This window comes from Schistocerca cancellata, chromosome 6, assembly GCF_023864275.1.
Source record: "Schistocerca cancellata isolate TAMUIC-IGC-003103 chromosome 6, iqSchCanc2.1, whole genome shotgun sequence".
Taxonomy (NCBI): Eukaryota; Metazoa; Arthropoda; class Insecta; order Orthoptera; family Acrididae; genus Schistocerca; species Schistocerca cancellata.
This window is the reverse complement of record NC_064631.1, coordinates 272,766,753-272,794,108: the sequence shown is the minus strand read 5'-3', so window position 1 is coordinate 272,794,108 and position 27,356 is coordinate 272,766,753. Positions and strand designations below refer to the sequence as shown.

Genomic DNA, 27,356 nt, shown 5'->3' with positions numbered 1-27,356 from the left:
ATTCTTCTGTAGCACCACATTTCAAAAGCTTCTATTCTCTTCTTGTCTAAGCTATTTATCGTCCACGTTTCACTTCCATACATGGCTACACTCCATACAAATACTTTCAGACATGAGTTCCTGACATTTAAATCTATACTCGATGTTAACAAATTTTCTTCTTCAGAAACGCTTTCCTTGCCATTGCCAGTCTACATTTTATATCCTCTCTACTTCGACCATCATCAGTTATTTTGCTCCCCAAATTACAAAACTCCTTTACTACTTTAAGTTTCTCATTTCCTAATCTAATTCCCTCAGCATCACCTGACTTAATTCGACTACATTCCATTATCCTCGTTTTGCTTTTGTTGATGTTCATCTTATACCCTCCTTTCAAGACACTGTCCATTCCGTTCAACTGCTCTTCCAAGTCCTTTGCTGTCTCTGACAGAATTACAATGTCATCGGCGAACCTCAAAGTTTTTATTTCTTCTCCATGGATTTTAATACCTACTCTGAACTTTTCTTTTGTTTCCTTTATTGTTTGCTCAATATACAGATTGAATAACATCGGGTATAGGCTACAACCCTGTCCCACTCTCTTCCCAACCACTGCTTCCCTGTCATACCCCTTGACTCTTATAACTGCCATCTGCTTTCTGTACAAACTGTAAATAGCCTTTCACTCCCTGTATTTTACCCCTGCCACCTTCAGAATTTGAAAGAGAGTATTCCAATCAACATCGTCAAGAGCTTTCTCTAAGTCTACAAATGCTAGAAACATAGGTTTGCCTTTCCTTAATCTTTCTTCTAAGAAAAGTCGTATGGTCAGTATTGCCTCACGTGTTCCAACATTTCTATGGAATCCAAACTGATCTTCCCCGAGGTCGGCTTCTATCAGTTTTTCCATTCGCCTGTAAAGAATTTATGTTAGTATTTTAGTTATTAAACTGATAGTTCAGTAATTTTCACATCTGTCAACACCTGCTTTCTTTGGGATTGGAATTATTATATTCTTCTTGAAGTCTGAGGGTATTTCACCTGTCTCATACATCTTGCTCACCAGATGGTAGAGTTTTGTAAGGACTGGCTCTCCCAAGGCTGTCAGTAGTTCTAATGGAATGTTATCTACTCCGGGGGCCTTGTTGTGCTCTGCCAAACTCTTCACGCAGTGTCATATCTCCCATTTCATCTTCATCTACATCCTCTTCCATTTCCATAATATTGTCCTCAAGTAAATCGCCTTGTATAGACCCTCTGTATACTCCTTCCATCTTTCTGCTTTCCCTTCTTTGCTTAGAACTGGGTTTCCAACAAAGTTCTTGATATTCATGCATGTTGTTCTCCTTTCTCCAAAGGTCTCTTTAATTTTCCTGTAGGCAGTATCTATCTTACCCCTAGTGAGATAAGCCTTTGTCCTCTAGCCATCCCTGCTTAGCCATTTTGCACTTCCTGTCGAAATCATTTTTGAGATGTTTGTATTCCTTTTTGCCTGCTTCATTTACTTCATTTTTATGTTTTCTCCTTTCATCAATTAAATTCAATATTTTTTCTGTTATCCAAGCGTTTCTACTAGCCCTCGTCTTTTTACCTATTTGATCCTCTGCTGCCTTCACTATTTCATCCCTCAAAGCTACCCATTCTTCTTGTACTGTATTTCTTTCCCCCATTCCTGTTAATTGTTCCCTTATGCTCTCCCTGAAACTCTGTACTACCTCTGGTTCTTTCAGTTTATCCAGGTCCCATCTCCTTAAATTCCCACCTTTTTGCAGTTTCTTCAGTTTTAATCTACAGTTCATAACCAATAGATTGTGGTCAGAGTCCACATCTGCCCTTGGAAATGTCTTACAATTTAAAACCTGGTTTCTAAATCTTTGTCTTACCATTATATAATCTATCTGATACTTTTTAGTATCTCCAGGGTTCTTCCATGTATACAACCTTCTTTTATGATTCTTGAACCAAGTGTTAGCTATGATTAAGTTATGCTCTGTGCAAAATTCTACCTGGCGGCTTCCTCTTTCATTTCTTAGCCCCAATCTGTATTCATCTACTATGTTTCCTTCTCTCCCTTTTCCTACTCTTGAATTCCAGTCACCCATGACTATTAAATTTTTGTCTCCCTTCACTACCTGAGTAATTTCTTTTATCTCATCATACATTTCATCAATTTCTTCGTCATTTGCAGAGCTAGTTGGCATATAAACTTGTGCTACTGTAGCAGGTGTGGGCTTCGTGTCTATCTTGGCCACAATAATGCGTTCACTATGCTGTTTGTAGTAGCTTACCCATACTCCTATTTTTTTAATTCATTATTAAACCTACTCCTGCATTACCCCTATTTGATTTTGTATTTTTAACCCTGTATTCACCTGACCAAAAGTCTTGTTCCTCCTGCCAGTGAACTTCAGTAATTCCCACTATATCTAACTTTAACCTATCCATTTCCCTTTTTAAATTTTCTAACCTATCTGCCCGATTAAGGGATCTGACATTCTACGCTCCATTCCATAGAAGGCCAATTTTCTTTCTCCTGATAACAATGTCATCTTGAGTAGTCCCCACCCGGAGATCCGAATGGGGGACTATTTTACCCAAGAGGACGCCATCGTCATTTAATCATACAGTAAAGCTGCATGCCCTCGTGAAAAATTACGGCTGTAGTTTCCCCTTGCTTTCAGCCGTTCGCAGTACCAGAACAGAACAGCAAGGCCATTTTGGTTAGTGTTACAAGGCCAGATCAATACCACAGATGATTCTGAGGTACCATGATTGACTCATCATGAAGCTTTGATATTAGTATATGGTCCTCCACGAGTGGCAATGCAGGCACTGACTCTGGCATCTGGTCGATTGTATAGATTGTGAATACTGTCTACGTTATGCCATACCTGCTCGACCTGTTCCTGTAGTTCTATAAGAGTTATTGTTGATGAGTCACACGAGTCACTTCTCATCCTCTCATATCCCACACATGCTTGATTGGAAACAAGTCTGGAAACTGTACTTGACAGGGAAGTTGCTGCCCATATTGCAGAGCACATTGTGTTTCACAGACAATATGTGTGCGAGCATTATACTGTTGGAGATACACGTCACCTTTTTGTTGCAAGAACGACAAAAGGATAGGTATAATAACATTCTGCATGTACCAATCACTGGTTAATGTCCTCTTCAGAAACACGAAAGGTCAATGAGAATTGGACCTTATCACACCTGAGACCATTCGGCCTGGGTTGGGGCCAGTGTATCTTGGATGAATGCACTCTATGAGACAGAACTAATGAGGTCTACACTGCACACACAAACAACCATCACTTGTACGCAGACAGAATCTTCATTACTGAAGACCACAGCACACCGTTCCACCTTCCAAGTGATCCTCTGATGGCATCAGTCGAGCCGTGCACATCGATGTTGTGATGTTAGTGGAAGGTGGGCTAGAGGTGTGCATTACCATAGTCCCACTGCTGAGAACTGGTTCATGCACCCTCTTATCTGTGCAACAATCTTGGCTGATGACTAATACTATGTGGGTGTCCAGAACCTTGTCTACACATGTGAGAATGTTCATGTGACCACTGATATCAGAATCTTTGACGACTGACACATAATGTCCAACTTGTATGGCACTTTTCTCAAAGGTCACTTCTGCCACTCTGAAGGCCACTATTTGATCCCTCTCAAGCTTGTTTAGCTGGTTGTGGGAAGCACGAGTGCATTTCCATGGCATGGCTGCCTGCTTGCTTCACACATTTGCACCACACTGAGCCTTCTGGGTATGAGTGCCACTTTGCTGTCTGTTGGTGGACAATGTTGAAACTTTTATAAGTATATCTACAATCCCCTAGGTGGCATAATAGTAATAATAATAATAATAATAATAATAACATAAACTTATAAAACAACACGTTCCCACATACAAGTATGCACCACAAAATGTACTGGAGAATGATGAATACAAATTATACTGGAACAGAACCATTATAACAGATAAAACAACACCACATAACAAACTTGACATCATACTCACCAATAAAAAGAAGAAATTAACACAACTAATCGAAATATCCGTACCCAATACAACAAATATACAAAAGGAAACAGGAGAAAAAATTGAAAAATACATCCAGCTGGCTGAGGAAGTCAAGGACATGTGGCATCAGGATAAAGTTGACATTATACCAATTATACTATCAACTACAGGAGTCATACCACACAATATCCACCAGTACATCAATGCAATACAGCTACATCCAAACTTATATATACAACTATAGAAATCCGTAATTATTGATACATGCTCAATTATCCGAAAGTTCCTAAATGCAATATAACATATAGCGTACAGTTAAAAGGAAGTCATGCTTGATCAAGGTCTGTGTCACTTTCCATTTTTGACCAGACATAACGTCTGAGAAAAGAAAGAAAGAAAGAATAATAATAATAATAATGTTATTGTCATTCAGCCATTACAGCAATAGACAATGTCAGGCATATAATACAATATATCTGTTGATTCGAAGAAAACAAGAAGCATGTCATTAATACTACAAAATTATATTACATTTTAAATAATCATGTATGTCATAGAATGGGTGAGCAACTAGCCATTCATACGGTTTTTGTTTGAGTGCTCGTTCAGGTAATTCTTGTACATATTGCAGAAGCTTATTAAATAATTTGTGCCCCATCAGTTCATAGCTGTTAAGTGACTTTAATAGTCTGTGGTAAGGAGTATAAATGCATCTAATCCTTCTTGTGTTGTAGTAATGTATATTTTCTCTATGCTTTGCTTCCAGTAACTTCTTTTTTGGGTGGAGTAAAACATGGTAAATATATAGGTTTATTACAGTCATGATTTTTTGCTCACAGAACAAAAGTTTGCAATGTGTTTTATATGGAGAACCAGTAATTATCCTAATGGTTTTCTTTTGTAGTATTAGGACATCACACACTGAACTCAAGTTCCCCCATAAAATAATACTGTATGTTAGGATCCTTTGGAAAAACGCAAAATATGATATTCTGACAAAATTTTGAGGCACACAGTCCATAAGTCGCTGTAGCAAAACCATCACTTTAGACAATTTACCACTAACATATTCTACATGTTGACCCCAGGGTAATTTTTCATCTATATATACCCCTAAAAACTTAACACAACTAGGATCATCTGATGGAGGCTTGTCTTTTAGACTAAAAGCAATCTGCTGCATTTTGTTATCATTCAGTAGGAAGCCATTTACTTTAAACCAATAGGATGCTTGAGCCATTGTCTCTGCAACACAAGCTTTGAGGCTACTGAAATCATTACTACAATGGAGGAAAGTTGTATCATCTGCATATAGTACTGTCATGGACTCGATGAATGATGGGAGATCATTAATCGTTATCAGGAACATAAAAGGCCCCAGTACAGATCCCTGTGGCACACCTAGTTTAACTAATTCAATACTGGACTTTTCTTTACCTGCACAAACAGCTTGCTTGCGATCCTGTAGGTATGATTTTAATAGTTTAAGGCTGCTGCAGTACTCCATTTTTTCTAGGAGTATTTTGTGCTCTACACAGTTGAAAGCCTTATTTATATCACGAAAGGCGACTTAAGCAAATCCTTTATCCTCAAACACTTGATGTATGTGTTTGACTACTGAGTCTATAGCGTCAACAGTTGACAAGTTTTTCCTAAAACCAAATGTGATTCACTAATTATTCATGCATTTTCAAAGTACATGTATAACTGTTGGTATATTACACATTCAAACACTTTAGAGAGAGCTGGGACTGTGGAAATTGGTCTGTAGCTTGAAGGTGAGTTGATATCTCCTTTTTTATATATTACAACTCCCCTAGAAGCTTTTAGCTCATCAGGAAAATATCCCTCATATATACACTTATTTATGCAGTATGTTAAAGGATACACAATACTATCTATTACTTTTTTTAGAATGTTACAAGAAGTGTCATATATGTCTACACTCTCAGATGGTTTCAAATGTTTAACTATTTATAAGACGAGAATAGTTGGGACCTCAGAGAAGGTAAACATACTTGTATTTACTAGTGATTTACAGACATTTTTTGAAAGAATCTCAAATGAGCTAATGACAAGTTTGGTGATAGCATTTCCTACTTCTTGTACTGATTTAATAAAGAATTCGTTGAATTTCTGAGGGCATACACTGATTTTTGTATTTCTTTCATCTTTAGTAACACTATTTATTAGTTTACATGCAGTTTTGCATTTATTCGTGTAATTCTCAATACTGTTGAAGTCGTGTGCTCTTTTGGCTTCCACAATGGCTTTTTTTGTGCTTATTCCTACATTGAACATAGGCTGATCTGGCATGGTTGGTCTTCAGACTTTCATGTATACTGTGCAACAACACAACTTGGTTTTTCAGATTTGTTAGTTGTGCAGTATACCATGGGTTTTGTTTGTTTATACCCTTGCCTTTGGAGCCTTTGGAGCCTTTGGAGCCCTTGTCGATTATTTTGCATTTATTTATCAGAATGCAGTCAGAAAAATCTTTCAAATATTAGTTTTGCTGACAGATCTTTACGTAGACTATAATTTGTGTCACCAGACCATTGGCCAAACCAGTCTCTATTAGTAAGGGACTTACAAAACCTGTCAATTTTATCATTTTTGACTGGTCTAGTGATTACCATTTTTGGGACAGACTTATCAATGTTACACTTATCAGCACATAACCTACTTATGTAATTTAATGATACAGAATCACGGTCTGAGAATGGGAATACTGTCACATCACATGATTCTTCTGTAGTATCGAAACTGACAAAGATATTGTCAAGACATGCTTCACCTCTTGTGGGTCTATTATTGATAAAGTGCAGATTGTACTGTCTTAGAAGATTATTGAGCTTAGTAACACTATGTTTGGCTGCTGTTACATCAAAATCTGCATTCAAACCTCCACCTATTACAATGTCATAATGTAACTATTTTGTCTTTCTAAATACATCTAACAGCATGTTCAGTTAAAAAAAAAATACAGTAATGTTACCCTTATGTGATCTGTATAAGGCTATTATCAGTAACTTAAAATTTTCACTAACAATACCAGTGGTTTCAAAATTCTGTTCATCACACAAATAGTCTAAATCCAACCTATTGATGGTGTGGTTGAGTGACTGGCTAGTATACAATGCCACACCACTCCTTCTATGCACTTTTATACAGTAACCATTCACTATTTTATAGTTATCTAGTTTGATAGCTGTAAGTTCACTCTCTGTTGCCCCGTGTTTACTCAGATGAAAAATATCAAATTTGCTCCTTAGTCCACAATTATTTACAATAAATTCTTTGTCTTTTACTCTTTGAATATTCAGATAGCAAATTTTAAGATCAGAATTGTTATTGTCTTTAGAATAAACGGTTTGGTTAGGAGCTATAATACCTTTTACATTACCTATTTTATGGGCTTCTTCATCTTGCTGTGTTCCACTAAAAGATCATGTAGATGAAGCGGGGGCATTGTTTTCTGCTTACGCACAACACTTGATACTGCTTCTTCTGCTGTAATTGTCTTCCCTCCTTTTGATGGGGATGTAGTTATCGTTGCTGGTGTAACTTCTGCTGCGGTTTGTGAAGGTGCTTCTATAGTTGATACATTATCTACTACTGCTTCTGATGATGTCAATGGTAACAATGATTATTCCCATTCTGATGCTGATGTAGGCCTAATTTATTCTAGAGATGTAGCCAGAGATGTTTCTTCCTCATGCGCTGTTGGTGCAGTCTCCATTTGTTTTGTCATTGGCAATGAACCTATTGCAGGTAGTGCAAGTTTTTTGTGCATGACCACTCCTACCGCTTTTATTGCTTGGAGAATTTCTTTGGTCAGCACTTTCTTGCCTAGCTGATTTCTATGCAGTCCATGTCTTTTAAAGTACCCTCTGTCAGAACTGGTTGCCTCAGTGAAGGTTGTGTGCACAAAACTGATGCAGACCTTTCTGAGTTTTCGGTTTGTTGTAATGAGTTCACTATCTAAAAAATTAGTTTTGAATTAACTCATGTCTGTGAGGAATGCTTATGACAAATACTTTCACTTGTGACATTTTTCCTAGTGATTGTTTCAGTGCTTTTACAGCAAGGCTACTCACGTTTTTATACACATCATTATCTCCACCGATTATGACACAGTTCACACCACTTTTTACTGCAGTTTCACAGTTTTTCAGCACTTCTCATAAGGGAGCTCCAGGTTTTGTAAATCCAGTGACTTTATAGTCTGACTGGATATCGGACATAATTGTAGCTAATCCCTTACCATGACACGTTGATAGAACGTAAATTTTTTCTTTTTCCTTCACGGTTTGTTTTTCTGTCTTCCATTCCTTGTTGTCACATATTATGTTAACACCATGTTTATGTTTAACAGGACATAATGGTAACAATTTGCCACAGGCATTTTTTTGGTCCCTAGACATGTATGAGCAGTTTTCTGCAGCACTGAGACTTTTTTTTCGTGGCTTTTGACTGTCTGAATTTAACACCTCATATCTGTTCGTTAGTGGAACATGATAAACATTCATATTTAACACAGGGCAGGAGCATTTGTTAGGCCTAATAAACAAACACTCCTGTTCGCAGCTTTGCGTCTCTGTCAGTATGTCCACATACTGAATAAAACTTTTCAGCATATTGTCTGGCTTTAGTTAAGTCGTTTTGTAGTTCTTCTCTCACACTTATTTCAAGTCTTGCATTACAGATCTCTAAGGCAGCTTCAGGACCTTTGGACTCAGTTCCACAATCACATGAATTTTTACTAAGATTTGCTTCCATGAAGCAACATGAATGATACCATTTGTGTGTCACTACACGTGTTCTGATACCTTTTATCACTTTTTTTCACATAGTAGACAATTTACTGATGGTAATTTACTGATATTTACTGTGCAATCTACCAGAAAGTCCATGTGTGCCGCCATCTTGAATTACACTCTAATGGCAACTAATGACCAAATATTGAAGAACATTATGAGTAAGTTGGAACAATTCATTATGTATTCACTAAAAGTGGTGGATGCAGGACTAAAGAGGTTATGAACAGTTCAGCCTCAGCAGCTAGATGGAGTGGACATGTGTGTGCAAGTTGTGCTTCTGTGAATGTATCTGATCAGAGAATGTTATCTCATCAAAATTGATGTCATCTTTCTACATGTACTAATTTTCTGGCAGTGTGTAAGTGAACCAAAACATAAAAATTTTGTGACTGAATATCTAGGTGCCTTAACCAATCCACAGATTTTAATGTGATTTATTTCAGTTGATTGACTCTACCAGGAAATTTTGATAATAAATGCTCTTCAGTCAGGTGCTGCACAACAATCCCACAGTTGCACACCATGACATCCCTGAATCCCCATTCATACGAACAGATACCACACCTGCCATGCCATGTACAGAATCAGGGCTGTCCATAGTTTCCTCAGAAGACCAAATCAACTCACAGTTTTGTTAGGATCAGTAACAAAGTGAGAATTTGCTGGAGGAAACTTCTGATATAGGTGTTCATTCTTTCCGCGCACTATACGAGATTGGAATAATAGAGAATTATGAAGGTGGTTTGATGAACCTTCTGCCAGGCACTTAAATGTGATTTGCAGAGTATCCATGTAGATGTAGGTATAGATGCCAAACCTCTTTCCATTCTTGGCACACATCACACACAAGAGGCGCTTCTCGGATTTAAGCCTGCTGGTGGGTATATTCTGCAGCTGGGTACACAGAAGTAGGTTTTCATAAGTAATACACTTTTGGAACTCTCTGATTGTCTAATTGATGGTGATGCAGTATTATATAATACAGGCAGCTATGGAAGTAGTGGTGACTTAGTAGTGCCACTAATTATTCTCATTGCTTGATTTAGTTTAACATCAACTTTGCTTGCATGTGCACTGTTTTTTCCATGCTGGAACACAGTACAATGTTGAAGAGTGGACCAGTGCCAACATAGCAGTACAAAGAGTATCTGCATTTGCACCCCATCCTGACTGAGCTAGTTCTCTAATTATATCAGTTCTTGTGTTCACTTTTTTTACTATATTTTTGGTGGTTCTTAAAAGTAAGGGTACAGTCCAAAATGACTCCCAAGTTTTTAGGTGTGGGCTATGTTCCAGAGGAACATTTTCAAAGATCACATTTAATTTGTGATTTGCCCCACAGTTCTTATGATGGTAAGAATTTACCTCTTTTTGAGATGGATTTGGCTTCAATCTCTAGCACTTGAAGTAATTATCCATTGTATTTAAATCTGTCATAAAACTCTTTCATACTCTATCAGGTTTCCTGTTTAATATGATAAGCTAGTTCTAGATCATCATGAAATTCTATCTTTTTAACATTTATGTTGGACGTATCGCCGGTATAAAGGTTAAAAAGGATTGGTGATAGCATAGAGCCCTGCAGTAACCTATCATTCAACCTTTGCCATCTGCTTCATTTTACTCCAAGGGATACTTGGAATCACCTGTTGATAGGGATGCTGTCCATTAGATTAACCAATACTTTGCATGGTAAGGTCTCTGCAAATTTAAGTAGCAGGTGATGGCACCGTAAGGAATCAAATGAGATCCACAAGATCAACAAATGCTACTGCTGTCCATAGTTTGTGCTGGTAGCCTGCTTTGATAAAGGCTGTTAAAATCAATAATTGAACTGATCACAGCTGCTGCGATTCTTTTGAAAACCAGCTTGTTGGAGTGGAATTACTTTGTCTTTTAATGACTGGGTTTGATTTAGCAACATTCATTATAGCAGTTTATAAAATTCACTAAGTAGTGATATAGGTCTTTAATGTGATGATTCATTGCCAACCTTGTCAGGTTTTTTGGCAGTTATTACTTTTGCAGCCCTAAATTTTGTTGGCAGTTTTCAGATAATCAGAATCATATTATATGGCTGTAATAAGCACTGCTTACAAGGGAACCTCCACATCGCACCCCCCTCAGATTTAGTTACAAGTTGGTACAGTGGATAGGCCTTGAAAAACTGAACACAGATATATTCTGTATCATACTGGTGATGGCATGTGCGTCACATGACAGGAATATGTTGTCGACCCACCTAACTTGTACACTTGATGAATGGGTAAAAAGATTCTTCTACCTTACCTGATTTAGGTTTTCTTGTGGATGTGATAATCACTCCCAAAAAAGTGATGAAAACATAAGAGTTTGTCACATAAACTGCAACAAATGAATTGTCTGAAAATAAAAAATTAAACTTTTCACTCGAGGGAAGACTTGAACCAAGGACCTCTCGTTCTGCAGCTGCTCATGCTAACCACAGGACCACTGCGCTCCTTTGCATACATTACCCTTCATGTTACATAAGTTGCGCATGGACTACTTATTTTTTCATAGTTCCACACAACTTCTTCCTGTTTTCTCAATTGATCTGTGTTCAGTTTGTCAAGGCCTATCCACTATGCCAACTTATAACTAAATCTGAGGGGGATGCGATGGGGAGGTTCCATTGTTAGATTTCAGGCCTGTGTTTTTCATTGAACTCTGGATTCACTTCATAAAAACCAGTCACTTTGTTTACACCCACACTTTTCAAAGCTTCCTCCAGCTCATCAGTTGTGAACTTGCATGAGATCTCTGTATGGGCGAGTAGCTGAGGGCACTTGAATCATAACTGTGTCCCCACAAGTCTACTGTGGTTTTTGTTCATAACTGCTTCAGAGTATTGCAAAAAGCGTGTTGTGGCTTTGGAGTAATGTTGCATTGATATCACCCAGGCTTAGAATATGCATCCAGTTCATTCTTTAGTTGCCAAAATTTGTGACTTGAGTGCATGAAATCGTGACTCTCTGTAGCTTCCTGCCACTTCTCTCTCCTATGGTAATTTAGACTTGGAGAAGTTCATCTGCTGTTTTTTTTTTAATGTGTAACTGGATGGTCCTCATATAACTCACCATACTGATCATATCATCCTGTTTCCACTGGATTTCACTCTTTTATTTTTTTTCTTCTTTGACAGCTTTAATAAATTAGTAATTTGCACAGGAACTAGCTCAACAATCACATGCAGTTTACAACATATTGTAGACAATCCACTTTTTTAAAATTCCTTCAATCTTTAGCAGTTGATCTTATTAGTGGTATATGGGCACCATAACCGATAAAAGTGGACTTATGTTGGATGTGGAGTAAAGAGCGTATTACACTCCTGGAAATTGAAATAAGAACACCGTGAATTCATTGTCCCAGGAAGGGGAAACTTTATTGACACATTCCTGGGGTCAGATACATCACATAATCACACTGACAGAACCACAGGCACATAGACACAGGCAACAGAGCATGCACAATGTCGGCACTAGTACAGTGTATATCACCTTTCGCAGCAATGCAGGCTGCTATTCTCCCATGGAGACGATCGTAGAGATGCTGGATGTAGTCCTGTGGAACGGCTTGCCATGCCATTTCCACCTGGCGCCTCAGTTGGACCAGCATTCGTGCTGGACGTGCAGACCACGTGAGACGACGCTTCATCCAGTCCCAAACATGCTCAATGGGGGACAGATCCGGAGATCTTGCTGGCCAGGGTAGTTGACTTACACCTTCTAGAGCACGTTGGGTGGCACGGGATACATGCGGACGTGCATTGTCCTGTTGGAACAGCAAGTTCCCTTGCCGGTCTAGGAATGGTAGAACGATGGGTTCGATGACGGTTTGGATGTACCGTGCACTATTCAGTGTCCCCTCGACGATCACCAGTGGTGTACGGCCAGTGTAGGAGATCGCTCCCCACACCATGATGCCGGGTGTTGGCCCTGTGTGCCTCGGTCGTATGCAGTCCTGATTGTGGCGCTCACCTGCACGGCGCCAAACACGCATACGACCATCATTGGCACCAAGGCAGAAGCGACTCTCATCGCTGAAGACGACACGTCTCCATTCGTCCCTCCATTCACGCCTGTCGCGACACCACTGGAGGCGGGCTGCACGATGTTGGGGCGTGAGCGGAAGACGGCCTAACGGTGTGCGGGACCGTAGCACAGCTTCATGGAGACGGTTGCGAATGGTCCTCGCCGATACCCCAGGAGCAACAGTGTCCCTAATTTGCTGGGAAGTGGCGGTGCGGTCCCCTACGGCACTGCGTAGGATCCTACGGTCTTGGCGTGCATCCGTGCATCGCTGCGGTCCGGTCCCAGGTCGACGGGCACGTGCACCTTCCGCCGACCACTGGCGACAACATCGATGTACTGTGGAGACCTCACGCCCCACGTGTTGAGCAATTCGGTGGTACGTCCACCCGGCCTCCCGCATGCCCACTATACGCCCTCGCTCAAAGTCCGTCAACTGCACATACGGTTCACGTCCACGCTGTCGCGGCATGCTACCAGTGTTAAAGACTGCGATGGAGCTCCGTATGCCACGGCAAACTGGCTGACACTGACGGCGGCGGTGCACAAATGCTGCGCAGCTAGCGCCATTCGACGGCCAACACCGCGGTTCCTGGTGTGTCTGCTGTGCCATGCGTGTGATCATTGCTTGTACAGCCCTCTCGCAGTGTCCGGAGCAAGTATGGTGGGTCTGACACACCGGTGTCAATGTGTTCTTTTTTCCATTTCCAGGAGTGTATTTTCCTGTTTGCCAGTTAATTTCTATTAGCATGGCTGCTCTCTCTTGCTTGCTTGGTCTGATGGTTCTGGCTGCCATGTACTACTGTTTCTTTTCCCCTACTGCTTGGCTTATGAGAAAGCTGAGGTTTTAGTAGTCTTCCATAACTGCCATAGGTGTCACATGTGGGGGTTTGTCATACTTATTCATCAGATTTTTTTCTTCATCTCCTTGATGCTCTGGCACCACTTGCTGTATTTCTCAGTTGTTGTGATGTCCTTTCCCAGAAGAGCTTGGTACATGTTGTCTGCGATTCCTTCCATCAAGGGTGAGATTTTGTCGACTTCTGTCATATTTGGATCCACAATGTGCTATAGGGCTGAAACATTCTGTATGTTAGACTGTGTCATTTATCCATGATGTTTGGCCCTGATCTTCAGTTATTCTCCCACTAAGCAGACTCGTTGTCGATTATCATCAAATGTTTTCCTGAGTTGACCTGGAATTTACTCCAGCTAATGAGCTACTCTTCACTGTTCTTAATCCACTGCTGGGCTGTGAAATATGAGTAAAAGTAAGCATTTGGCAAACACATCATGTCATCCTAAGTGTTTTATTTGGTGACTCAGTTGGATTCTTTGAGCCTATTTGTCAGGCTGTGATCAGCATCTCCAGAAAACACTGACAGATACTGATTGTGCAGCTGAATTGCTGGTGCTTAGAAACCCTGAATGTACAGATCTTGGGAGCAATGTACTACATGTATATTGGTTTCTGTCCATGTAGATGACAACTTCTGTCTTGCCTGGTTGTAATGTGGAGGTTTTGAAGCACTCATTGTCTCCATCAAATGATGTCATGCTGTAACCACAATCAAGTCAAAATCAGAAAGCACGATCATCAACAAAGTACACTACTTAACACAGAAAATGTGTACTGTGAACAGTGATGTATAGGCAGAACAGAACTGAACTCCTGGATGGAGAGTGCTGAACATGAAACCATTACAAACATAAAAAAAATTGAAGGACCTTCCAGAAAGGTCAAATACTGAATAACAGATAATTGCCAGTAGTTGGGTTGAGATGGAATTCTACAGTATGCCAACCAGTGACACTAATCATATGCCACACTACAGCCAGCACAGCTCTTGGTATAATTATTTACCTGTAAATTCATTGTGAAGAATAATATATGTTAATTAGTGTGTAGAAACAAAAGTAACAAAATTGGTGACTTTAATGATGAACATAACAGTAACAGTTGCAATATTTATTATTTACTGACAAATCAGAAACAGTTTCAGCCTCATAGAAAGCCATTATGAAGTGGAGACAAAATGATCTGATCAAGTAAACCTCATGTCCTGCCTAAAACTTGAATCTGACAGTACTTCTTGCGTACCTAGATGCTTTCGTATTCTTGATATTAAGGATGTAATAGTTTTAGAATAGGTATGAATTTTTCTTCTGTAGTAAAGTATACACTGAAATGGAACTTTCTAACAAATAGAAATGTTGTTCCAGATTGTGACTCATCTAGAAATCTTGATGTTTTAAAATTTATGCCTGATAATTGCCAATGAGAGCTAAATGTGAACTAATTAAAGTTTCTGTTTGTTAAATATCAACCACAATCTAAATGCATGGAGTTTGGAACTAGTGACAAATACAGCAGGAAGTTGTTAACACTTCTTTTGTAGGTTAAACCAAGTTCAGTAGGTCAGATTCATTAACCAGAACTCTTCAAAACACATTACATTTGCAAAGATCTGAAGTATTTGCAACTAAAAATTTCTTCTGATATTTTTTAAACTGAAGAGTGACAGTGTGGCTTACAAAGAAATATACTGTGAGATAAACTGATTGTAATATTATTCAAAAAAATATATGTGTCAAAATTATATGCTGATAAGGAGACAAAGGTGTTAATCTGCATAATTTCTGTTATCAACTATGTGGCTCTAACACACACCATTGGTGGCGAAAGATGTGTACTGTTTTTACTTCAGTAGTAGGCAGGCAGTATGGACATACTGTCTCTCTATCTCCCAATTTTTTTACCTGCATAATCTTCCAGTATAATGTCATTGTAGAAATTCTGCATTTACAATAAGTCAAATGCATGTTTTTCAGCCCTTCTAGAACATGTATTAATAGTATTCATTTAACAGCATTAGTAATAGTAACAGTAGTAGAAATAGTGTTACTAATAATATTTTATTTCATAGAATTTTTGCATATTTTCTCCTGTCATCTCTGTTGTTACTTTTCTTACTGTGTCCAACAGTGAATTTGTGAAAAATGTGGTGCACTCATTCTTTCACTAGTCAAAGTTTGTTGCACATTCTTTATCTCAAACTTTGTTGCACATTCTATATCTTTACATTTTTTTCTCTGCTGTTCAGTAGTTGACACCATGATATTTGTTACTTCTGCGACCAATCACCTTTTTTTTTTTTTTTTTTTTTACCTCATAGTGTTTTTCCATCATTCCTTCCTCTCCAGCACCCTTTATACAGCCAATGCCAGGTCCAGATTGGTATGATACATCTTCAGTATCAGCAAGAACCAACCCTATGTACAAATAGGCTACTTTTGTGATAGGTTTACCTCTCTCAAGGTCATTTCATAGCTGCTACCAGCTTCCTCCCCCACCCCCCCCCCCCACCCTTCTGCCTTGGGAGGAATCCATGTTCCCATTTTGTCTACATGTAGTTCACATAGCCAAGTGTTTGTTCAACATGTAACTGAATCAGAATGTGGAAAACTGCCTATAACCATATCCAGGCTGGCCCACCAGCTCCCATCATTAATCTGTGAGGCAGTTTTTATCGAGGGCTGGTGTGCCGTGTCCCAGAAATGGGCGCTTTAACTTGCTCAGCTATCTGGGTGGGGGGGGGGGGGGGGTAGTGCTTTCTCATAACATTAGACATCATACATTATTCAGAATTTTGTTGCCAGGTTATTTTCTTGTTCACATTTACTTCTTAATCAGTGAAATTAATAGTATCTTTTATAAGCAGATTGCATTCTGAAACTACCAAGCAGATTAAAACTACGTGCTGGACCAAGACTTTAGCCTCAGTCCTGGCTTTTGTGGGCAACACTCCTACCAGCTGAGCTATCCAATCACCTGCCCTCACAGCTTTACTTCCACCAATACCTCTTCTGTCTACCTTCCAAACTTTGTACAAGGTATCTGCATACCTTGCTGGAAGAAAGAAGCACTAGTCTGTTGATGTATGCAGCTTTGAGGGCAGGTTGTGAGTTGCACCCATATTTCACATCCAGTAAGAGTGTTGTCCATGAAAGGAAAGATTCCAGGTTTGAGTCCCAATGTGGCACACAGTTTTATTCTGCCAGAAAGTGTCAAAACAGTTTGCATTCTACTGCAGAGTGGAAGATTCTTTCTGTGAGAATGCATTCTATTGTTGCTGTATTTATATAATGGTAGTAATGAGAAATATCCTGAAACCATCATTCATTTTGAATCCATAAAATCATTCTCATAATTTTTTGGAAGAGTAGACCACTATATGTCTGCATATTACTGTATTTTTTCTGTTCAGTCTAGATTTCAGCTTCACTCCATTATCAAGTGCACTGTTCTTATATTGTTAACATAATTTTGCTGTGTACTGTGCAAGATGACAAATACACAGTTCAACATACTTGCTTAACATTGTCATAAGTGGCACGAAATTAATGTCTTCTAGGAATACAGCTCATTGATGTGCAAGCACATCATACCTGGTAAAATCAGCCCAAAGCAGGTAAATACAAGATGAGCACATGCATATGTTAATATACAGTCTAATGGTGGTGCATTCTTTCATAAAATACTGTATGACCCTGTTCAGCACCATCGAAAACTTTTCATTCTTATAAATTTAAAGTCTTTACTAATATACACTGACAGGAAAATATTGCAACATCAAACAATGATTAATGTAGAGTAATGAAATTTTGGGAATCTTTTCCCTGGGTAACACATTTAAGTGATTAGAATTGCAAGATCACAGGTTAATATAAGTGTGATATGAGCCATTGCAAACGTGAAATGCTAGGACATTAATAACCAGTGTAACAGCTAGAATGTTGAATGCAAGCATGCAAACGTGCATGCATTGTATTTTAAAGATGCTGGATGTTAGTTTGTGCGATGGATTTCCATGCCTGTGGCACTTCGTCAATACATGGATAGTTAATGCTGTTTGTGGATGACACCAGAGTAGTTATTGCCTGATGGTGTCCCATATGTGCTTGATTGGAGATAGATCTGGTGATCAAAAAGGCCAAGCCAACATTTTGATACTCTGTAGAGCATGTTGGGTTACACCAGTAGTATGTGCACAAACATTATCCTGTTGGAAAACACCCACTGGAATGCTGATCATGAATGGCAGCACAACAGCTCAAAACACCACATTGACATACAGTTTTGCAGTCAGGGTTGTGGGATAACCATGAAAGTGCTCCTGCCATACAAAATTGCATCCCATACCATAACTCCAGGTGAGGGTCCAGTGTGTCTAGCATGCAAACAAGTTAGTTGCAGGCCCTCCACTGGCCTCCTCTTAACCAAGACGTGGCCATCCCTGGCACCGGGGCAGAACCAGCTTTCATCAGAAAATGCAACAGAGCTCCACCCTCCCTTCCAATGAGCTCTCACTTGACACCAATGAACTTACAAATGGTGGTGGTTTGGAGTCACACTATTGGCCATCTGGCAGGGAGCTGTCCTTGAAATAAGTATGGCTGCAGATGCAGTACAATGTGTCAGAGCCACATGCCGAACACAATGATTAGATTAGATTAGATTAGATTAGATTTACTTTCATTCCAATTGATCCGTAGTGAGGAGGTCCTCCAGGATGTGGAACATGTCAGAAAAACAACAATACATGACAAATATTTACAACTAAAACAAATAAGCTAATGTACCATTCCACAGGTCCCAAGTGGAATGATCGTCATTTTTTAATGAACACTAAGAGTCATTTTACAAATACTAATGCACTGAATTTAAAATAAAAAAGTTTTTTATTTATTTATAAGGTAATAAACATGTAATACAACTACTGTAATACTTATTTACAATGAACACATTACTGCACTGAAATGGTGCAGAAGTTAGATTATTCTTACACACACACACACACACACACACACACACACACACACACACACACACAAATTTTCAGTGAACACATTACTGCACTGAAATTGTGCAAAAGTTATGAAGTTATGTTGTACTTATATAGAAATCAGTTGGTTTTACTAAGAAATTCATCAATGGAGTAGAAGGAGTTGGCCACCAAAAAATCCTTTAGGCTTCTCTTAAACTGAATTTCATTGGTTGTTAAGCTTCTTATGGCTGCTGGCAAGTTATTGAAAATGTGTGTTCCTGAATAATGCACACCTTTTTGTACAAGACTAAGTGACTTTAAATCCTTGTGAAGATTATTCTTATTTCTAGTATTGATTCCATGAATTGAGCTGTTGGTTTGAAAAAGTGATATATTTTTAATGACAAATTTCATTAAGGAATAAATATATTGGGAAGCTGTAGTTAGTATCCCTAGTTCCCTAAACAGGCTTCTGCAGGATGTTCTTGAGTTCACACCACATATAATTCTTACTGCACGTTTTTGTGCCCGGAAAACTTTAGCTTGGCTTGATGCATTACCCCAAAAAATAATCCCATATGACATTATGGAATGAAAGTAAGCATAGTATGCCAGCTTTTTCATTTTTATATCCCCTATGTCTGACAAAATTCGCATTGCAAACAGAGATTTGTTAAGACGCTTCAGCAGTTCTGTGGTGTGCTCCTCCCAGTTGAATGATATTCCCTCTCACTAGTGCCACGTGGCCATCTACAGCCCTTACTTCTTGCAACCATACATTTCTTGACCAACGCTGCTAGCAACTATGTACAGTAACTACTTTCCTGCCAAGTCCTTCTGTAATGTCACACATGGAACATTCAACTTCTTGTAGTCTTATTACATGCCTCTTTCAAACTCATTGAGGTGTTGATAATTCTGTCTTTGTCACCTTAAAGGTATTCTTGGCTAACATCAACTCCACATCCAATCTCAAAGATAACTAATGCTCATGACCTTTACAGCATGTATTTAAAACAAACCTGATTTTCATCCTCATAGTGGCACTAATAGTGCCACTCTTATGCAACTGGCGCAAAATTTGAATAGACATCATCTTTCTGATATAGAAACACACATACACAGTTTCATTTATGCTGCACAACACCTTCTTGTACTGTCATTTTTTTTCTGCAGTGTATTTCTGTATTGTATTTTTATTTTGGTTTATTTTCACAATAATGGACTATTTTCTGTTTTCTTCTTAAATAAATGGTGGTTTTCCTCATTCCAGGTACTTAGCATTACGCAAGGCTGCAGTTGTATTCCAGAAGCACTGGAGAGCACGCGGACCGCGTATTCACTACAGGACTATAAGACAGGGATACCTGAGATTACAGGCACTAATTCGTTCCAGACAACTAAGGCATCAGTTCAAATTAGTTAGCACACATATTACAAGATTACAGGTCAGTGACTATTAGTATTTGATATTTTATTTCACTTTTGGAAATTATGTAGCATTTCAGCTGGTGTAAGGTAATGTAAGGCAGTGAAACTAACTTTATTACGTCATTAACATTAGAACAATAGAAAACGTGACATCCCTAGAATGGAAGGAAGGGGTCATTTGACACCTAATTGAGATATGCATTTACAATCCACAACATGATTAGAGTTAAACCTATATATTTTCCGTTCATCTACCCAGAAATGTCACATACTTCTAAAGTTCTTAACTTCTTCATTTATTTCACTTGTTTGTTTCAAAACTCCGAAATTAAACTGGACATTGTTATTTTTCTTACACTTTTCTGCAAACAGATTTATGCATTTCTCTCATTTGTCACTGGTCTTTTTTCTTTGCACAAACAATTTGAAATGTTTTTTTGTTTTTTGTTTTTTTTATTTTTTTATTTCTCCTAACTTTCTTGCTCCTGTCTTACTCTTTGTTGTTCCCCATTTGTGAGTTCATCTAATGGATCCCTTCAGATTATTTTTGGGTATCTGACTGTAGATGATTCACACATTTATTTCAATCATGTCTAGGATTTTTTAAAAGATATGCATCATTCATCTCCTGCAAGTGACATTAGTTGAATATTAATGAATCATTTAATCTACAATGACTGCACCATACTTCGTCACATTGTAAAAGGTAACAGTTCAGGTTTCTTCCTTCTTCACTCACTGCTACTTCAGGTTTTAATGTGCTGACATTACTGATGGTCTTATTCTTCTTCCTTTGGTGCACTGTCAGGGTGCTATGTGGCTTATCAGTCTTCGTCCAGATGGTGGTGGAATGTAAGCCAGAATTATTCTTCTTACGCATTTGGGGAGATTTCAAACAATCGTATTCATTCTACCCACTAATGAAGTTTTCTGCTGTTAAAGTTTCTTGGTAAGCCAAAGGGATGTTAAGAAGTTATCTGCTGTTATTTTCCTTCCTTGGTTTAAATATGACTCTATGAGGCAAGGAATGACATACTCTCCTGATGGCTGGTTGTCTGCTTGGACTTTTTCCTTTCACAGGTATGGGAAGGCATTGCAATGCCCTGTCTGCAGCTGTTCAAAATTTGGGCCAATATTTGCCAGGTTTGTGTGACATAAAATGGGTAAACCTGCACCTTACTTTGCTTGGAAGTAGCTGTTCATCAACAGTGGTATTGTCACTAGGGCAGTAAAAGTGTGGGCAGTTTTGCATGAACTTGTTCCATATTTCAGAAATAAGAATGAACTTGTCAGCAGAAATGTTTTGAGTTTGGGATGACTTCTCATCAAAGATGAGGTATCTGATAAGTGAAGTCAATAAGTACTGATGGAGTCAGCCTCTTGGCATATACAGGGTATCATACTTTTTCTGTCAGGAGTTCAAAGCAACTCTTTGTCTATGTGATGCCAAATTATCAACCTTCTATTCTGTTCCATATCTAGCTATCATCTTCATCGTTGCACAATTTGTCTGCTGGGACAGTTGCAGAAAGAACTGAGATGGGGAGCTGTCTACTGATGTAGTACACCTCCTCACTTCATCGTCAATTGTCTCTGGCAGAAAATCACCATCCAAATCTGATAACCTGTCTTCTGATTCAATATTTAAGTTCTCCAGAATATGCAGTACCTCTTTTCTAGTAAGACCATGCTGACACAACATAACTGAAAACACCTGTCTCACTGATGATGTGAGCAACAAGAACAGCACATGAAATACGACTGGAAAGTTATGTTACAGTGCCCAGCCTGGAAACTTTTCTAATAAAATGTCAAAATTATTTGAAGCAATGATTATTGTCCAAAATAAAATGGAATGAAAATACCTTAGTAGTCCTGAGAACACTAATATTCTATAAAGGTGTTATGCCAGGGGTCAGTTGACCCCTCCCATTGTTCAAGGTGTATTCCATGAAATTTTCATGAAATTGTAAACATTCAGGAACTGCAGAACACTATTGTCAAACATAGAAGAAATGAGGAAAAACCAAAATGGTTGATGGAAAGATGTTTAAAATTGATTTTGTCATTGTGGAAATAAGAACTAAAAGGTGTCTTTTGACCTCTGTTGCTGATCTAATATTAAGTGTGTACTTAAATCACTAAATATTGAATCAGGGGAGACATGAAATGCAGAAAAGGCATTGAAAGAAATAATTATAGTTGGGATTTAGATTCCAGAGTTTTTATTTTCATTGTTATATTTTGGTACTCTTATAGGTTGCACATTTAAACACTAAAATAATAAAATAATTCAGGCATAGAGACAAACATTTAGCAGGCATGATTTATTAAATTATTATGATCAGAATTTTCTGGTTTATAAAGCAGCCTTCAGACAAAAGATTTTTACTGGCAGTTGATGTGGCTATTTACAACAAAAAGTGTGAATCTCCTTTATGTGTGATTCGTCAAAATTCAAATCTGCAAAGGACTTATCCACCTGACACATGAGATATTAAACAAATATCAGATTACTGCAAAAAAGTATTTTTGCAGTTCATTCAGCATTTTAAATGTGGATGAAAATGTAGGCAATGGAACTGATTTGCCTGCTATGGTAATAGCTTAACAGAATGAAATGCATATTAAAGAGGATGGTGAGGGATATGAGGAAAAGAATGTTTGTGCTTTGACTTTATACTATGCAGTACATGCTAATAATAAAAATGATGCTATCTGTTGTTTATGAATCCATATCAACAGTCTCAAGTGTACACTTATGAAAACATGCTATTAGCTGCACTTTACACGTTGTTAGTATCTGACATATTTTATCTTGTATTTTTGCTGATATCCACTCTTAAACAAGAGTATCTGTTGTGATAACTTCTAGCTGGTGTGACAAGTGTTAATCAAATTCCAAGTTTCTTTTGATGTGTTGACAGGACTCATAATGCATGCTGTTTATCTACTTGCAACTTATGCATTGAGTTTTGTCAGTTTTGTATATGTTTAATGTTCTGAAAATAAAGACTTACACTGAGGAGTGAACTTGGCACTCACATCAATTTTTGAAGTATATCGTAACATTTAGTTTGAATGGACTGATTGCAAACCTTTGTACATACTTGTAGATGTACAACAGAAATGAGAGAGAGAAGCAAGACAGTGATCTGTCTTTGGCAGATACATCAATAACAGCTAAATGGAAGAACTGAATTTGATCCTCTAATGTGCAAACAACTTCCATTCTTTGGTTCATATGTACAAAAGATGGTTTTCAGTTTTATTAATTCTTATTTGTTTCAGGCAAGATGTCGAGGATACCTTGCTCGCAAAATGTTTAAGGAAAAATCTCAGGTAAGTAACTAACATTTCTCTTGAATCTAAAATAATTATTTTAAGTAAGATTAGTTTTTGTAGAAGTATTTATTTGGCTTCAATAACATTACAAAATTTATGTAGGATTTGTCTCATCTGTATGTATAATTTCCAAGAACTTCTGTTTTAAATGTATATGTTCAAGGTAAGCTATTGATGCTAGAATTGCACTGGCAGCTATCATTCATTTATTAGAGCCCTTTATAATATTAAAAATGAATATATAAATTCCACAAGTTGATTATTTTTGTTGTATGAAGAAGACGGGTTATTATCTGTGTTTGACTTTCTATGATATGGTTTTATATAACTCTTCTGTCATGATATCATAATGAGTTATTAAAAGCAAAAACTCATTACTGTTTGTAAGAATGGATGTTAGCAGAAGCTGACTTAATGAATGTGTACCAATAGATCGCAAAGGTCCATTGTAATCTTCTTAGAGCTTGGTATGACCTTATTGTGCACTTTACTTGCAGTACTGTTAGCATTTTCACTTTTCTTCACATTATTTCTAATGGAAATCAGGAAAGCCAACCACTTACTTGCAGTTGATTTGATTGAAGGCTGTCACATAGATATTCACAAGAGCTCAGAAAATGACACTAATCTTCAAATGAGGTATGACCGTTTCTTTGATGTACTGTAATCCATCTTTATATGTTCTGATGTAAGCCACATTTGACACTTGGTTGCATCATGTGCCTCTAATTGCTGCTAGGGTTGTCTTCATTTCATTGAAGACATGAAAACTTAATATACATTGTCTCCCTTCTCTTTTCACTTCCATAAATGTGGCTACATTCATCATATGTTAGGACTCTCATAGATTAATAGGTATCTCCCCTCTATACCTGTTTTTACCTCATAGTAGTTCTTGTAACTATAGTAGAAGAAAGACATTTATTCTACACTGGCTGCCCATTGTGGCTGTTATTGTGCTTGGATGTAGGAAAAGTCATACCTGGCTTCATAAAGGAAGTATTGAGTAGTAGATATAGGTCATCTTGAATGAGGGATTATTTGGGCAGTGACAGCTCATTCAAGTACTTACAGTATAACTGCATTTTGTTTGTTAGCATACATTGAAATACTGTGCAGGAAAGTGGGTTTAGGATATAAGTACAGCTAATGTGAAAGGCAAAAGGAAGGTTGAAAAAGGGGGGTACAGAAGACAGTGGAGAAGAGGCAGTGATAGGTGGTGGATAGAGGGAGCATGGATTAAGTCCCAATGGATTGCAAAATTCAGGAATATGTTAGAGGAACATGTTTCAGATGCATAATTCATGTAAGATTGTGTCTGAAGAAGGGGCTGGGGGTGGGGAGGATCCATATGGCAGCAACTATGAAACAGGCATTGAAAATGAACATGTTGTACCTGACAGTACACTCTGCAATTGGGAGGTCCAAGCATCTCATAACTTAGTGGTGGTGAGCAATACAGGTAGGCAGCTGGTTGTTGGTCAGGCCTACAGAAACTGTCATGAAGTAACTGCAGCAAAGTTGACTTATAAACCTCTTTTATTTTAACATGGGTAGATTAAATCCCACTTGTATACATTACATGTGCCAGTTCAGTTGCTTTACGTGACTTTTTATAATGCTGCTTCTTATAATTATGTACAATATAAGTGAACAAAACAACACTATTACTGAAATATGGCCATATTTTAAAATATAACTTCAGTATTTAATAAAAATAAAACAATATAGTCATGCATATAAATACATAATACTTATTTTACTGCTTATTTACTGATTACTGGAAGCTTGCTTACTTACATCTTATAATTATTTATCTTGTTTCAGGCACTTTACTTATAATACTCAAAACACTATAAAACATGTTGTAAAGGAAATCTTCCAAATGTTTCACTTCTGTTCAATAATTTGTGTGTGTGTTGTTATGGATGATGTGTGCACAAGAATGATTACATATTGACCTCTGCATACACTGTAATTAATATGATCTTGCCTTCATGATTCGGTATGGGTATTAGACTCTAGGCTGCAGACTATTTCTGTATTCCTCACTAAAAATGAGTTCTTCTGGTTTTGTAAATAACAATTTGGAATATAATTTGTATGTCTTCAGGCATCCCCCAATTCACATTGTTCAGCTTCTCTCTGACAATGTCGCAACTATACATTATATGTGTTGTCATTTTCTTTATGTTAACATTGAATGCAATTTGATAGGGCCCTCAGAGCCACAAATAATTTTACAGTCTAGTTCACAGAAACATTCATTGAAAAGTTCTTTTGTGCTTGAGCTATTGCTCCTCAGTATATTGTAACAAATTCGAGCATACTTCCATTATTCCCAACTATGATTATGAAGCAGTTTTATATCATACAAACAAGCACTATTACTACAAGGCATTTTTAATAATTAAGTTGTTTGCATTTCATTAATTATTGTGTAGTTGAATACATTTACTTTTTTAAAATTTTATTAAGTTAGTTACTTTCACTGTTAGAGCCTGTTGTGAACATCCCAAATCCTTAACAAGATTGCTGAGTATGTTTCCTGCAGGAGGTTTCAGTCCTCCCGCAGGCATGGGTGTGTGTGTGTTGTTCTTAGCATAAGTTAATTTAAACAGTGGGTAAGTCTAGTGATCGATGACCTCAGCAATTTGGACCCTTAGGAATTCACACACATTTTTTGAGTATGTTTAAGTACTGGTCTTACAATAAACTTATTTATAGATAACTGAATCATCTATGGGAAATTACAGAATAGCTAGTACCTTCTACCAAGTTATGTTTGTAGAAAATGAACTACAGTAATTGTCTACACATTTTTTGCTTCTAGTTAGTATGTATATTGCAGATATAGTAACTAATTAAAGAGATTGAATGCCCTTACTAATTTTATTGTGAAATACTAGACATTCATTACAACTGCACTAACTCATTTACGGTGTGTGTAAACATAGTTAGCTGCTATTGGTTGAATGCATTGACATATCTTTACACCTGACTTATTTTTTTAAAACCTTAAGTAACATGTTTAATTTCTATTCCACTTCATTTGAGATTTCACGTAAGTGTTAAACTGCAGCACTCGTTTACCTCATCTACGTCTAGAACAACACTGATGTCTTTTTGGGTTATGTTCAGTCGCTTGATTGTAGATATGATTGACTTTGGAAGTTCTACTCATTAAGACATGTAATACACTAGAACTGCTGTACATAGTCCTTTGTTTGGTATTCTGTTTCCTCTTGTTTTTGTGACACTGATGTCTGTTTTGCAGATACTGTGGTAGGTAGCTTCACCGTCTCTTTCTCTTTTATGAACGAGCCATCACAAATTGTGGAATTCTGATTATAAATGAAAAGTACAGTGCTGTGTATGTTCTAGAGTACTGATTTACAGGGGTAACCAGTTTTTGGCTTACAAGGCCATCATCAGACTTTAACTATCATCACAATGAGGATACAATAATCATGAACAACACTGAAAAAGCTACTATGCATCGAGAGTGAGATATCAATACAAAATAAATGTCATCTTTGACAGTGCAGTGGTAATGTACTTAAAACCGTTAAACTTTAAATACTAAATAAATATTAAGGAACAAACCAGAAAAAAACATTAACACTGAACCTAAAACAACAGTGCCTATACTATATATCTGATTAAATTAAATTAACAATCACAGTAAAATAAAATTAATACAAGGGTATTGAAGAATAGCATGGAGATATGTTACATATGGAAGCTGATTAAGAAAACATTTTAGTTATGAAGTTATCTACCAATAAGTGATGGTAGGACAGTTAACATGTGTAATACAAGACAAGACTTTTGACGAATAGCTTGGAGATGTGTTACA

General features: G+C 37.7%; 1 protein-coding gene across 1 annotated transcript in view; it reads left to right on the top strand.

Annotated features, from left to right (window-relative positions):
• The window catches only part of LOC126191464 (myosin-VIIa-like), a 389,317-nt gene that overhangs the window by 150,133 nt on the left and 211,828 nt on the right, over positions 1-27,356 (top strand). The window contains exons 15-16 of the mRNA XM_049932341.1: positions 19,995-20,169; positions 23,444-23,494. Coding sequence (XP_049788298.1) covers positions 19,995-20,169; positions 23,444-23,494 — 226 coding nt within the window. The remainder of the gene's footprint in view (positions 1-19,994; positions 20,170-23,443; positions 23,495-27,356) is intronic.